At 44.0% G+C, this 14392-nt stretch overlaps 1 protein-coding gene across 1 annotated transcript; it reads right to left on the bottom strand.

Annotated features, from left to right (window-relative positions):
- Positions 1-876: 876 nt before the first annotated feature.
- LOC144596360 (ecto-ADP-ribosyltransferase 5-like) lies at positions 877-10779 on the bottom strand. The gene is made up of 4 exons (XM_078404617.1): positions 10752-10779; positions 10293-10427; positions 7398-7514; positions 877-4547 (listed from the first exon to the last, which is right to left on the bottom strand). The coding sequence occupies exons 1-4, from the start codon at positions 10777-10779 to the stop codon at positions 3616-3618; spliced, it is 1212 nt and encodes a 403-aa protein (XP_078260743.1). The 3' UTR covers positions 877-3615.
- Positions 10780-14392: the final 3613 nt, after the last annotated feature.

Raw genomic sequence — 14392 nt, 5'->3', positions numbered from 1 at the left:
TGAAGGTTAAGATATATATGCATTTGGATGGACAGGGTTTGATTTCAAGAATCACTAGACTCAGGAGTGTTTCCAGGCGATTGGAAATTTGCAAATATTACTCTGCTGTTCAAGAAGAGAGAGAAAAACAGAAGAGTGGAAACTATAGGCCGGTTAGCCCGACTTCAGTGGTGGATAAGATTTTAAAGTCCATTATAAAGGATGAGATTTCTGAGTACATAAAAGCAACAAGATAAAATAGGCTGAAGTCAGTCAGCATGGCTTAGTGAAAGGGAGATCTTGCCTGATGAACCTGTTGCAATTCTTTGAGGAAGTAAATAGCAGGACAGGCAAAAGAGAGTCAGTGGATGTTGTTTACCTACACACGTGAGGCTGCTACAGAAGATGAGAGCCCATGGTAATCGGAGGGCAGGTACTAGCATGGATAGCAGGTTGGCTGAATGGCAGAAGGGAAAGGGTGGCAATAAAGGGGCCAGTGCCTAGTAGTGTGAAAAAGTGAGGATGGGCCGGTGGTCCCCGACGAGGTTGGGCCGGCGGGCGAGGATGGGCCACATGGGTGTTGGAAGACAGACGTGCCGCCGGGAACAAAGGACCCGGAGTGGGGGAACCGCTCTGAGGAGGACAAAGGAGGACCCAGCTTGGGGGAACTACTGAGAACTAAGGGGGACCACAAATGGCATGTGTTAAAGATGGTTTGGGCAAAATGGAATAGTTGTAACTTTACGTAGCATCTCTTTGGGTATGCAAAACAAAGAATATCACTGTGACTGTCGGTTGTGACAATCCTCATCGGGGACCACCAGCCCATCCTCACCTACGGTTGGCAATGATGGAGTAGTTCATGCTGATTTTTCAAAGACCTTTATTAGATGCCCTTTGTAGTCTACTGTGGACAGGTTGCAGAATGCATTGTAAGCAGTGAACAGAAGCAAAGATTAGCTGTTCACAAAGGAGGAAGCAAGGGTTCACAAAGATGAAGGCTGGGGACACCACTGTTTACAATTTACATCAATCACTTAAACTCTGGGCCAAAAACACAATTGCTCAATATGCGAATGATACCAAATTCAGGAGTTGGTTGGGGACTGTCAGCACTGAAGAAGACTGCAACAAATTACCGAACTATTAATATACAAGTAATGTGCAAGTGAAGTAAATATAAATGTGTATTTGCTGAGAAATAAAATTATTATTTTGAACATGCATTGGCAGGTGTGAAGGAACAAAGCAATCTTGAATTACAATACACAGGGGTCTATAAATTGTGTCAGAGGTTTGCAAGGTATGGAAAACAGACCAAGCACTGGGGTTTATTTCTGGAAGAATTCAATTGAAAAGTAGGGAGGTTATGCTGAACATGTATCGGCCTGGGTCAATCACATGTAAGCCAATGCATACAATTCTGGTGGTCACATTATACAAAAAGCAGAGAAACATGCCAGAGGGTATAAAGTGGGAAGATGGTATGAGGTGGCAAGAGAACACAGGTCAGTAAAAAACAAGCAGACTGAGAAAAGAGGACAGAGCGTGATCAAAGAGAAGCCTTCAAAATAATGAAGAAGGGTCCAGACTCAAAATGCCGATTTGTCCATTTCCCTCTATGAATGCTGCCTGGCCCAGCAGTTCCTCCAACAGTTTGTTTTTCTGAAAGAAAGTTTTGACAGAATGGATACAGTGACAATATCTCCGTCTGTGGGCAGTGAATAACCAGTGCAAAATGGCTAAGAGATTCAGAAGACATTTGAGGTTAGTTGAGATTAATTTATTGTCATGTATACCCAGGTACAGGGAAAAGCTTTTGTTACGTGCTTTCTTTGCGTAATCTGTGTTAGACCTTGCTCTCATTCGGAGGGGTTGAAATGAACTTTACAGAAATATTTAAAGGAAAGTTAGACATGCAAATGTGAGAGTAGGCAAACACTCTGAAAGATTTAGCAGAATACTAGCATTTATTTCAAGAGGACTAGAATACAAAAACAGGGATGTAATGCTGAGGCTCTGCCAGGCACTGGTCAGACCGCATTTGGAGTATTGTGAGCAATCTTGGCCCCCATATCTGAGGAAGGATGTGCTGGCATGGGTGCAGAGGAGGTTTACGAGAATGATCCCAGGAATGAGTGGGTTAACATACACTGATGAGCCAAAACATTATGTCATCATGGGCACTCTGACCGGCCTACAGCTACGCAGCCCCATACACAGCAGGGTGCGATGCACTGTGTATTGTGACACATTCCTCCCGTGACCACCATTCAAATTTTCTGTGACTTGTGCCATTGTAGACCTTCTGTTGGTTCGAACCAGACAGGATGGCCTTCGTTGCCCTCGTGCATTGATGAGCCTTGGGGGCCCAACACCCTCTCGCCAGTTTGTGGCTTGTCCCTCCTCAGACCACTATCGGTAGGTATTCACCACTACTGACTGAGAGCAAAAGGAAGCATATGTAAGGTTTTGGAAGGCTAAAGGCCCTTGAGAAATACAAAAGAAGCAGGAAATTACATAAATAAGAAATTAAGAGGGGCCATGCAATGTCCTTGGAAATTAGGATTAAGGAGAATCACAAGGAATTTTATATTAGAAGCACGAGGAGAGACAGGGTAAGGCTAAATCCTGTCAGGGGCAAAAGGGTTGATTTAAGCATGGAACCAGTGGAAATGGGTGAGTTAATGAGTACTTTGCATCAGTCTTCACCAAGGAGAAGGGCATGGATGGTGTAAAATGGGGAGGCTAAGATTAAGGAAAGATGACATTCTAGAGCATGTCAATATTAAGAAGGAGGACGAATTGGGTGTCTTACAAAATATTATGATGCATAGGTCCGCAGAGACTGATGGAGTTGATCACAGGGTGGAGAGGGAAGCAGGGGAGGAGACTGCTGTGACCTTGACAAGATCTTTGTATCCTCTTTAGCCACAAGCAAGGTCGCAGAGGACTGGAGAATAGCCAGTGTTGTTATTTTGTTTAAGGTGGCAATGTTGATAAACCTGGAAATTATAATCCAGTGAGCTTTACAGTTCTGAATGATAATTGGAACAAAATCCTCTCCATTGCTGCTCCAGTAAATCTGACAATCACTTTGTTTATAGTACCTTGCAGGTACTATGCAAGGTAGTACCTTAAGAAACATTTTTTAAAACATTTAAGAAACATTTAGACAGGTACATGGATAGGATAGGTTTAGAGGGATTGGGGCCAAACTAGTGGGACTAGAGTAGATGGGACATGGTGGCAGGTGTGGGAAATTGAGGCCGATGGGCCTGTCTCCACACTGCATGACTCTATGACTCTATAACCCTATCTACAGCTCCACCTACAGCTTTATCTTTTGCTGTGTCTTATGAATAAAGAAAACGTGTAGCCTTGTACTTCCCCTGGAGCAGTCAAAAAATATCTTGCCCTTTCTCTGTGTTTCAGTGATGATTATTTCACCTGAAATCTCTGGCCTTGTAGCTACAAATTGATAATTGCTACTCTTGAATGATATTTAGCAGGATCTTTACATTTGAAATGGGATGAATCCAAAACAGCCAATGAAGCCAAGCAACTCTGCAGAAGACTGGGAAGTAAATAGAAGTGGGTGGCATCATCCACCTTGTGAGAGACTGTCTCTGCTTCTCAAATTCTGCAGGCAATTAACTTCCGTTTCTTCAAAAACACGATGCAAAGAGCAAGCAGCAAAATCAGCAGAATGATCAGAATGGAGAGCCACCACAAAGAGGGAGTTTCCAGCACTCTCACCACCCGCAGGTGGCCAGGACCATCGGACTGCAGGCGGACCTCTGTCTGCTGGGTCCCGATGGACGAGAGAATTATGTTGACACCCAGACCCCCCTCCCAGTCGAAGACTTTTGTAACTTTAAACACCTCGTAAGGTGGGATGAGCACTTCCTCCTCAGTGCGGAAGAAGGAAAGGTTCTGGATGGAGACACCGTGGGCTGTGGTAATGTTGAAGAGAGTGTTGCTGCTTATCTCCTCATTGGTGAACGTTGAAATGGACTGCATTATATCCAAAGACGTTGACGCAAACTGCCCAAAACGAATGTTTATTCCTTCGCTGACCTGAACCTTCCTGTCCATCCCTCTGTAGACAGCTGTTCCTGGATCAGGGCCCCAAGTACTTTTCTGTAATATGCTGAGAGCGACTGACAGAAGATAATGTAGACTTTTGTAGTGGAAGCATTTAGAATATATTTCATCATTCACGCCGTAGTTTCTGATGGCTTTATTGAAGTTTCTGTAGAGAGGTGGCTGGTCTAAGGTGTAGCACAAGACTGCTATGACGTGCTCCTCCAGCAATCCCTCTGGAATGCTGACTTTCAGTTTTCTGCGCTGCCATTCCTCAGAGGCCCGGAGCCAGGCTGCATTGTAGAATGTGCCATTATTCTTCCGTTCCACCTCAATGTAGTCAATTGCCATCTTGTCCGACTCTGGGCTGCGAATGAAGTGGTAATCAGCAGAATTCGCTGCCATATCCATTCGGATGACACCCTCCTTCTCAGCAACATGGCACAAGTGGTACTCTGAACTTTGATAAAAGCCATTTACCCCTTGAAAAAACAAAGCAGCAATGTGAGAGAAGGGGGTACTCTGAGAGGCAAATCACATCAACACTCATTCCCACACGAAATAGTTATTTGAGTATAAACCCTATTGCCTTTCTAGTTTACTATCTGGTTACTTTTTTTTTTTTATGAGTCTTGTGGTGTAGTTTAGTTTAGTTTAGTTTAGTTTAGTTTAGTTTGGAGAGCTCTTAAGGATAGCAGAGTCAGGGGGTATGGGGAGAAGGCAGGAACGGGGTACTGATTGAGAATGATCAGCCATGATCACATTGAATGGCGGTGCTGGCTCGAAGGGCCGAATGGCCTCCTCCTGCACCTATTGTCTATTGTCTATTGTCTATTGTCTATTTAGTTTAGTTTAGTTTAGTTTAGTTTAGAGGTACTGTGGAAGCAGGACCTTCGATCCACCGAGTCTGCACCGACCAACAATCCTTGTACATTAGCACCATCCTACACACTATAGGGACAATTATATATTTATATTTATACATTTATACCAAGCCAATTAACTGCAAACCTGTACGTTATTGGAGTGTGGGAGGACACCGAAGGTCTCGGAGAAAACCCACACAGGTCACAAGGAGAGCGTACAAACCCTGTACAGACAGCACCTGTATTCAGGATCGAACCCGGATCTCTGGCACTGTAAGGCAGTACTCTGCTGCTGCACCACCGTGCCCTGCACCGTGCAGCCTCCATCATTGTACCTTGGGCTCACATTAGGATGAGAGTGGAAACAGGATGGAGGGTCACTCAAAACAGCCATAGATACTGATTCACCCAGCACAGAAACAGGTCCTGCAGTCCATTCACCCATATTAACTAATCCAATTTTATACAACCATAATCCCATCAATTTCCCCAGAGATTCCAGCCCTCACTTGCACAGTTAGGCAAGTTGCAGCAGCCAATTAATCTTTCAACCAACGTGGTCGTAAGTTTATATGATCATAAATCATAGGAGCAGAATCAGGTTATTCGGCCCATCGAGTCTACTCCGCCATTCAATCATGGCTGATCTATCTTTCCCTCTCAACCCCATTCTCAACCTTCTCCCATTAACCTTTGACACCCTGACGAATCAAGAACCTGTCAATCTCCATTTTAAAAATAACCAAAGACTTGGCTTCCACAACCATCTGTGTTAAAGGATTCCACAGATTCACCACCCTCTGGCTAAAGAAATTCCTCCTCATCTCCTTCCTAAAGGTGTGTCCTTTTATTCTGAGGCTGTGCCCTCTGGTTCTAGACTCTCCCATGAGTGGAAATATCCTCCCCACATCCACTCTATCCAATCCTTTTAATATTTGGTAAGTTTCAATGTGATCCCCTATCATTCTTCCAAACATCAGCATGTACTAGCCCAGAGCCATCAAATGATCATCATAAGTTAACCCAATCATCCCCGCGATAATTTGCATAAACCTCATCAGATATGGGACCCAAAACTGTTGAAAGACTAGCGCCTTATAAAGCCTCAGCATTACTTCCCTGTATTTATATTCTAGTCCTCTCAAAATGAATGCAAGACATGCCTTTGCCTTCCTTATTACCGATTCAACCTTCAAATTAACCTTTTGGGAATCCTGAACTCCAAAGTCCCTTTTTACCTCCAATTTGTAAAAATTGAAAGACTCCATCTTGAAAGACTGGAGTGGCTAGGCTTGTATTCACTGGAATTTAGAAGGATGAGAGGGGATCTTATCGAAACATATAAGATTATTAAGGGGTTGGACACGTTAGAGGCAGGAAACATGTTCCCAATGTTGGGGGAGTCCAGAACCAGGGGCCACAGTTTAAGAATAAGGGGAAGGCCATTTAGAATGGAGATGAGGAAAAACCTTTTCAGTCAGAGAGTTGTAAATCTGTGGAATTCACTGCCTCAGAAGGCAGTGGAGGCCAAGTCTCTGAATGCATTCAAGAGAGAACTAGATAGAGCACTTAAGGATAGCGGAGTCAGGGGGGTATGGGGAGAAGGCAGGAACGGGGTACTGATTGGGAATGATCAGCCATGATCACATTGAATGGTGGTGCTGGCTCGAAGGGCCGAATGGCCTACTCCTGCACCTGTTGTCTATTGTCTAATTTCTGAATTCTCCCCCCATTTAGGAAATAGACTGTGCCTTTATTCCTACTACCAAAGTGCATGACTGCACACTTTGCCTCGCTGTATTCCATCTGCCACTTCTTTGCCCGTTCTCCCAATCTATCCGTCCTTGTGCAGACACCCTGATTCCTCCACACTACCTGCCCCTCTACCCAGCTTTACATTATCCGCAAACATGGCCACAAAGCCATCAATTCCATTATCCAAATAAATAATATACAACGTGAAAAGTAGCAATCTCAACACCGACTCCTGCAGAACACCACTAGTCACCGGTAGCCAACAGGAAAAAGCCCCCTTTATTCCCATTCTTTGCCTTCTGCCATTCAGCCAATCTTCTATCCTTGCTGATATCTTCCCTCTAAGACCATGGGCACTCATCTTGTTTATCAATCTAAAGTGTGGCACTTTATCAAATGCCTTCTGAAAATCCACCTCTTTGGGATGTGGGGAGAAACTGGAACATCTGAAGGAAACCCACATGGTCACAGGGAGAATATGCAGATTCCATACACATGGACAGGACCTGTGGTCAGGATTGAATCCTCAGCTAATCAGTCCTGGGCTTGTCTTCACATTTCCAATGTTCAAGTACGTTTTCGTTTCCAGGTTTTTCAGATTTCATTCACCACTTCCTATTTACATGTTAGTTACATGTAAAATCACAAACAATTACTGGCACTAAAATAGAACAGGCCCGAAATGTGCATTGTAAGGAATTTCATACTTACGACAATAACTCAGAATAAAAATCAGAACGAAACCGAGAAACCTCATTGTAGTCTCTTGGAATCGTGCAACATTTATGTTTCTGTGATGAGACACTACAGGAGGAACTTTTCTGATGCCTGTAATGGAAAGAGGTTTATGTTATATTTTAATTTCCTCTCAAGCAGCCAGCTTTCCTACAGCCATCCAAAAAGGTGACATGCAGGACACAAGGACATGCATCACCATTCCAGCCTCTCCCCATTTACACAACCAAAGTTCCTGGGTATGTCACTGATTTTAAAACATTCAGTGTTGCTAGATTAAATTAGAGGTTGCTTATTTAAGATTTTCCATCTCAAATCCATCATGGTTTTGTACATTAGAGGTCGTGTTTCATGAACCTGATTGAGTTTTTTGAAGATGTCACCAAAAAGGTTGATGAGGGCAAACCTGTAGATTTGGATCTATGGATTTCAGTAAGGAATTTGACAAGTTCGGTATGGTAGGCTGCTCAGGAAGGTTAGATCGCGTGGGATCAAAGGAGAGATAGCTGAATGGATAGAAAATTGCCTTCTTGGAAAGCAGAGGGTGATGGTGGAAAGATGTTTTTCAGACAGGAGGACTGTGACTAGTGGTATGCCTCAGGGTTCGGTGCTGAGCCCATTTCTGTTTGTCATCCATATCAATGCTTCAGATAAAAATGTACATGGCATGATTAGCAGGTTTGCAAATTACACTAAAGTGGGTGGAATTGCAGATAGTGAAGATAGTTTTCAAAAATTACAGCTGGATCTTGATCGATTGGGCAGATGGGCTGAGGAATGGTTAATGGAATTTAATATAGAGAAATGTGATGTGTGGTATTTTGGAAAGTCCAACATGGGCAGGACCCATACAGTGAATAGACAGGCTGTGGGAAGCATTGTGGAGCAGAGGGATCTAATAGTGCAGGTGCATAGTTCCTTGAAGGTGGTTTCACAAGGGGATAGGGTGGTCAGGAAGGCTTTTGGCACATTGGCTTTCATCAGTCAAGAATATTGAGTCTAGGTGTTGGGAAGTCATGTTTCAGTAATATAAGACATTGATGAGGCCACATTTAGGGTATTGTGTTTTGGTCACCATGTCAGGAAAGATGTTGTCAAACTTGAAAAGGTTGAGGGAAGATTTACCAGGATGTTGCCAGGACTCGAGGGACTGAGCTGTAGGGAGAGGTTGAGCAGGCCAGGGATTAATTCCTTGGAGCACAGGAGGATGAGAGGTGATCTTATAGAGGTGTACAAAATCATGAGAAGAATAGATCGGGTATCTTGCTCAGAGTAGGGGAATCTAGAACCAGAGGGCATACGTTTAAGGTGGGAGCGGAAAGATTTAATGGGAATCTGAAGGGTAACTTGATTGAGTTTTTTGAAGAGATAACCAAGAGGATTGATGAGCGTAGGGCAGTAACTATTGTTTACATGGACTTTCACAAGGCCTTTTGACTAGAAGGTTAAATGACATGATATCCAGAGTGAGATAGCCAATTGGATATGGGCCTGATGGCAGGAGCCAGGGTGTGGTGGTAGAGGGTTGATTTTCTGACAGGAGGCCTGTGTTCATTGTGTGAATGGTCATTTGTCAATTATACTAATGATTTGGATGATAACACAGGTTGCATGTTCAGTAAGTTTATGGATGACACTAAAAGTGGTTGTATATTGGACAGTGAAAAAGGAATCATAGAGTCACAGTCAGAGACTCGTAAGCATGGAAACAGGCCCTTTGGCTCAAATGGTCACTACTCCCACCTGTCTGCTTCTGACCCATTTCCCTCTAAACCTCTCCTATTCACATACCTGCACAAATGGTGTCATGTATCTGCCTCAACTACTTCCTCAGGCAGCTTGTTCCATATACTCACCACCCTCTCTGTGAAGAAGTTGCCACTTCGGTACCTGTTAAATCTTTCCCCTCTCACATAAAACCTATGGCCTCGAGTTTTTGATTTCCCTATTCTGTGTAAAAGACTGCATCTACCCTAACTATTCTACTCCTGATCTCATACACTTCTCACAAAGCACCCTTCAGCCAACTACACTCCAAGGAATAAAGTCCTAGTCTGTCCAACCTCTCCCTACAGCTCAGGCCTTCAAATCCTGTAATTTTTTATACCATCTTCGCTGTCTATGTTACCACCAACGCCAGTGTCATCTGCAAACTTACTAAGCATGCCTTGCATGTTCTCATTCAAAGCACACCAAAACCACAAACAGCAATGGACCCAGCACTTGACCTTGAGGCACCCCACTAGGCACAGGCTTCAAGGCTGAAAAACAACCTTCTCCCATCACCTTGATGGTTGATCAAAGAGCTTGTTTATCTGTTATATGATTCTTTGGCTATGACTTATTACCACAATACAGGACTTCTTGGTTAATTTTATAACACCCCCTCTTTTACAACCCCCCCCTGTCATGCCTCAATATTCAACAACTTTAATGCTCCAGACCTGCCTTTCTTTCCACCTGTGATTACATTTCCTACCAACCACTCTATGATTGTAATATGCACTGGCCAAAGTCCAGGTACATATTCCATCCATTAAAATAGATTCACACTTAATATAGTATCAAACTCATGCCTGCTCTATCTTCCCAGGGACAATTAAGGGTGGCACTGCAAGTTGCTCACATCCTGGAAAATTAATTTTAAAAAGACATATAGATGCCTGGAAATAGATGCATGGAAATACACACGCACACACACACACACACGGACGCACAGATACACGGGCATGTGCACACACACGTCACATGCGCTTACAAACTCATACACATACAGGCACACATGCATGCTCGCATTCATACACATACACACTGAACAATTAATGTCTCGTGATGTTTTGAGCCACTTGAGTCTCATGCAAGTAATCCTACCTGTTGTGGGGAGTAAACTGACAGGTATTCTACACACGGTCCCAGTCAACCGAATTTCTCTGGGACACAATCCGTGTCTGTCCTCCTGCTGATTTGCTGGCTGATCCCAACCACTTGCTGTTCTGTTGGAATATTCTAGAGGCCAAGTTTAAAAATAAAGAAGTGAAAGCACCCTGCCTCAACGTAGGCAGGCAGAGTTTTCAGTATTCATTTCATTGAAGCAGTGCTGATAGGCTGGTGTCAATTTTGGGAATGATTCCTCATGAGACAGAAACTTATCTTTGGCCAGGATGTCAGTTCCAAAAGGCAGATGATGGTTTAAAGTCATAGTCACATAGTGTGGGAACAGACCCTTCAGCCCAACTTGCCCACACCGACCATATGCAAAAGTATCCATTTAAACCACTAAAGTGCTTTGTGAAAGAAACACATTTATTTCGTTTTCTGTTCACTTTGTACTCTTCTGCCTCAGTTCCACTTCCTCCATTATGTCCCCCCCGCCGAACCTATTCCCTGCCAGTGGTAGCACAAGCATTATTAATGTAGACACAAGGAACTGCAGATGCTGGAATCTTGTGTAGAACACAAAGTGCTGGAGTAATTCAATGGGTCAGGCAGCATCTCTCGAGGACAAGAATAGGTGATGTTTTGTGTCGCGTCCCCTCTTCAGACTCAATCTGTATTCAGTCTAAAGAAGGGTCCCGACCCAAAATGTCACTTATCCATGTCCTCCAGAGATTTAGTTTAGTTTAGTTTATTGACAAGTGTACTGAGGTACAGTGAAAAGCTATTTGTTGCATGCTATCCAGCCAGAGGAAAGACTATACATGATTACAATCAAGTCGTCCACAGTGTACAAATAATAGGATAAAGGGAATAACGTTTATTGCAAGATAAAGTCCAGTAACATTTGATTAAAGATAGTCTGATGGTCTCCAATGAGGTGGATGGGAGGCCAGGACCACCCTCTAGTTGGTGATACGAAGGTTGTTGCCTGGGAAGAAACTGTCCCTGAATCTGGAGGTGTGCATTTTCACACTTCTGTACCTCTTGCCTGATGGGAGAGGGGAGAAGAGGGAATGTTTGGAATGAGACCCATCCCAGACCTGTACTCTTTGATCCCTCTGCTGTACAGAACCCCCCAGGACCTAAAGATCGTGCCCTGGTGTGACATCATCTCCAAAGCCTGTGAACAAAATGAAGGCCAGTTGGGGTCAAAGTCAACAATCTGAAACATTAACTCCAGTACTCTCTTTGCAACCAAACCTGACCTGATTGTTTCCAGCATTTCCTATTCTTATTGCAAATGTCTAGAATTATCAGTGTTTTTTCTGGATGATGACACCTCTTAATTTTCATCACCTTGATCTGCTGCTCAAAGTCACGAACAGCATCCTGACAAACTGATCCAGCCTACTTATCCTCTTGCATTCCTGCTGGCTCTGATGGAGTGCCCACTCAACCCCTCTCCACCACGGCCCTGCAGAAGGGGTTTTCTGGACCTCTTCCATTTTCATCCATCTGGTCGTTTCCAGGGAACAATCTTGATCACTGATTACAAATTATAGATCAGGTAGATGCACAGAGTCTCTTGCCCAGAGTAGGGGAATCGCGGACCAGAGGACATATGTTCAAGGTGAAGGGGAAACGATTTAATAAGAATCTGAGGGCTCACTTTTTCACACAAATGATGGTGGGTGTACGGAACAAATTGCCCGAGGAGGTAATTGATACAGGGACTATCCCAACATTTAAGAAACAGTTAGACAGGTACACGGATAGGACAGGTTTGGAGGGATATGGACCAAACACGGGCAGGTGGAACTAGTGTTTCTGGGACATTTTGGCCGGTGTGGATAAGTTGGGCCGAAGGGCCTGTTTCCACACTATATCACTCTATGACTCACTATGACTCTAATCCTAATGATTGCCACCTAGTATATTCCCGGAGCTCTTGGCACCAATCCGTCCACTTCCACTACCACAATAATGTCATATCCTGTTTGAAATGAACCCCTAACAAAAAGAGTCAGAGAGAGCCCATAGGAAAACATAGTGAACTATGATAATCCATTATACCTCTCTCATAAATAAGGCAGAAGTTACACAGTGGACTCCTGAGGGAATCATTTTCATTTTATCACACCTCACAGTGAAACATACAAATGTATTGGAGGCAGTAAATCAGTGGAGGTCGAGTCAGATATCTGTGGTCAGAAGGTTACTAGAGAGTATCCTGAGAGATAAGATAAACCGATCAGCCAAAACATTATGACCATTGACAGGTGAAGTGAATAACATCGGTTATCTTGTTACAATGGCACCTGTCAAGGGGTGGGGTATATTAGGCAGCAAGTGAACAGTCAGTTCTTGACGTTATGTGTTGGACGCAGGAGAAATGAGCAGGAGTAAAGACTTGAGCGACTTTGACAAGGGCCAATTTGTTAAGGCCAGATGACTGGGTCAGAGCATCTCTGAAACGGCAAGGCTTGTGGGGTGCTCCCAGTCAGCAGTGGTGAGTACCTACCGGCAGTGGTCCGAGGAGGGACAAACCACAAACCGGTGACAGGGTGTTGGGCAACCAAGGCTCAAAGGCTATCCCGTCTGGTCCGAACCGACTGTGGGAAGACGACAAGCCGGTGGAGGGAGTGTGATGCTCTGGACAATGTTCTGCTGGGAAACCCTGGGTCCATTCATGTGGACTTCAGTTTGCCACGTATCACCTACCTAAACATCGTTGTAGACCAGGTACACCCCTTCATGGCAATGGTATTTCTTGATGACAGTGGCCTCTTTCAGCAGGATAATGTGCCCTGCCATACTGCACACATTGTTCAGGAATGGTTTGAGGAACATGATGAAGTGTTCACGGTGTTGCCGTGGCCTCCAAATTCTCCAGATCTCAATCCGATTGAGCATCCGTGGGATGTGCTGGATCGACAAGTCCGATCCACGGCGGCTCCACCTCGCAACTTACAGGACTTGAAGGATCGGTTGCTAATGTTTTGGTGCCAGATACCACAAGACACCTTCAGGGGTCTTCTTGAGTCCATGCTTCAGAGGGTCGGCGCTGTTTTAGCGGCACATGGAGGACCAACAGCATATTAGGCAGGTGGTCATAATGTTTTGGCTGATCGGTGTATACATGCATTTAGATTCACAGGGGCTGATTAGGGATAGTCAGCATTGCTTTATATGTGGAAGATCATGTCTCACAAATCTGATTAAGATTTTTGAAGATGTGACCAAAAAGGTTTGATGAGGGCAGAGCTGTAGATGTTGTATATATGGATTTCAGCAAGGCATTTGACAAGGTTCTGCATGATAGGCTGCTCTGGAAGGTTAGATCACATGTGATCCAAGGAGAGGTAGCTGACTGGGTAGAAAATTGGCTCCCTGTTAGGAAGCAGAGGGTAACGATGGAAGATTGTAGTTGACACTAAAGTGTCATAAACTAGTAAATTTACAGATGACACTAAAGTGGATGGTATTGTAGAGAGCAAATATGGTTACCAAGAATTGCAGCAGGATCGGTTAAGCAGGTGGGCTGAGGAATGGTTAATGGTTTAATACAGAAAAGAGTGAAGTGTTGCATTTTGGGAAGTCAAACCAGGGCAGAATCTACACAGAGAATGACAGGGCTCTGGGGAGTGTTGTAGAGCAGAGGGAACTAAGAATGCAGGTACATACAGTAGTTCCTTGAAAGTGGCATCACAAGTAGAAAGGGTGGTCAAGAAGGCTTTCGACACATTGACCTTCATCGCTAAGAGTAGGGAGGTCATGTTACAGTTGTACAAAAGATTGGTGAGATCACATATTGTCTTCAGTTTTGGTCACATGTTCTTCTTTTCATACGTATATTTAGAGCAAGAGGGGAGTTAAAGGACAGGAGTTGGTTATTAAATGTATATTTCTCATCTCTATTCACCAAGTAGAAGGCCAATGCAATTGAGCGTTTCAGGGAATGGAACAGCAAGCAAGTTAAGAGGGTGCGTAAATCTTGCTTGCCTATTTTGATTGAGTTTCTGGAAGTAACAAACTACACGATGAGGGCAATATAGTTGCATTTGTCTACATGGTCTTCAGAGAAACCTGACAGC

This window comes from Rhinoraja longicauda, chromosome 8 (genome assembly GCF_053455715.1).
Source record: "Rhinoraja longicauda isolate Sanriku21f chromosome 8, sRhiLon1.1, whole genome shotgun sequence".
NCBI lineage: Eukaryota > Metazoa > Chordata > Chondrichthyes > Rajiformes > Arhynchobatidae > Rhinoraja > Rhinoraja longicauda.
This window is presented reverse-complemented; position numbering and strand designations above follow the sequence as displayed.

Bases quoted from the DNA above. Each gene is read 5' to 3' on its own strand.
- LOC144596360 (XM_078404617.1), bottom strand. From the start codon at position 10,779: ATGGAGGAAGTGGAACTGAGGCAGAAGA. The intron at 7,515-10,292 runs GTAGGATTACTT...TTTCCATTACAG, and splicing joins CAGTTTACTCCCCACAACAG to GCATCAGAAAAGTTCCTCCT. The intron at 4,548-7,397 runs GTAAGTATGAAA...TGTTTTTTCAAG, and splicing joins TTTTATTCTGAGTTATTGTC to GGGTAAATGGCTTTTATCAA.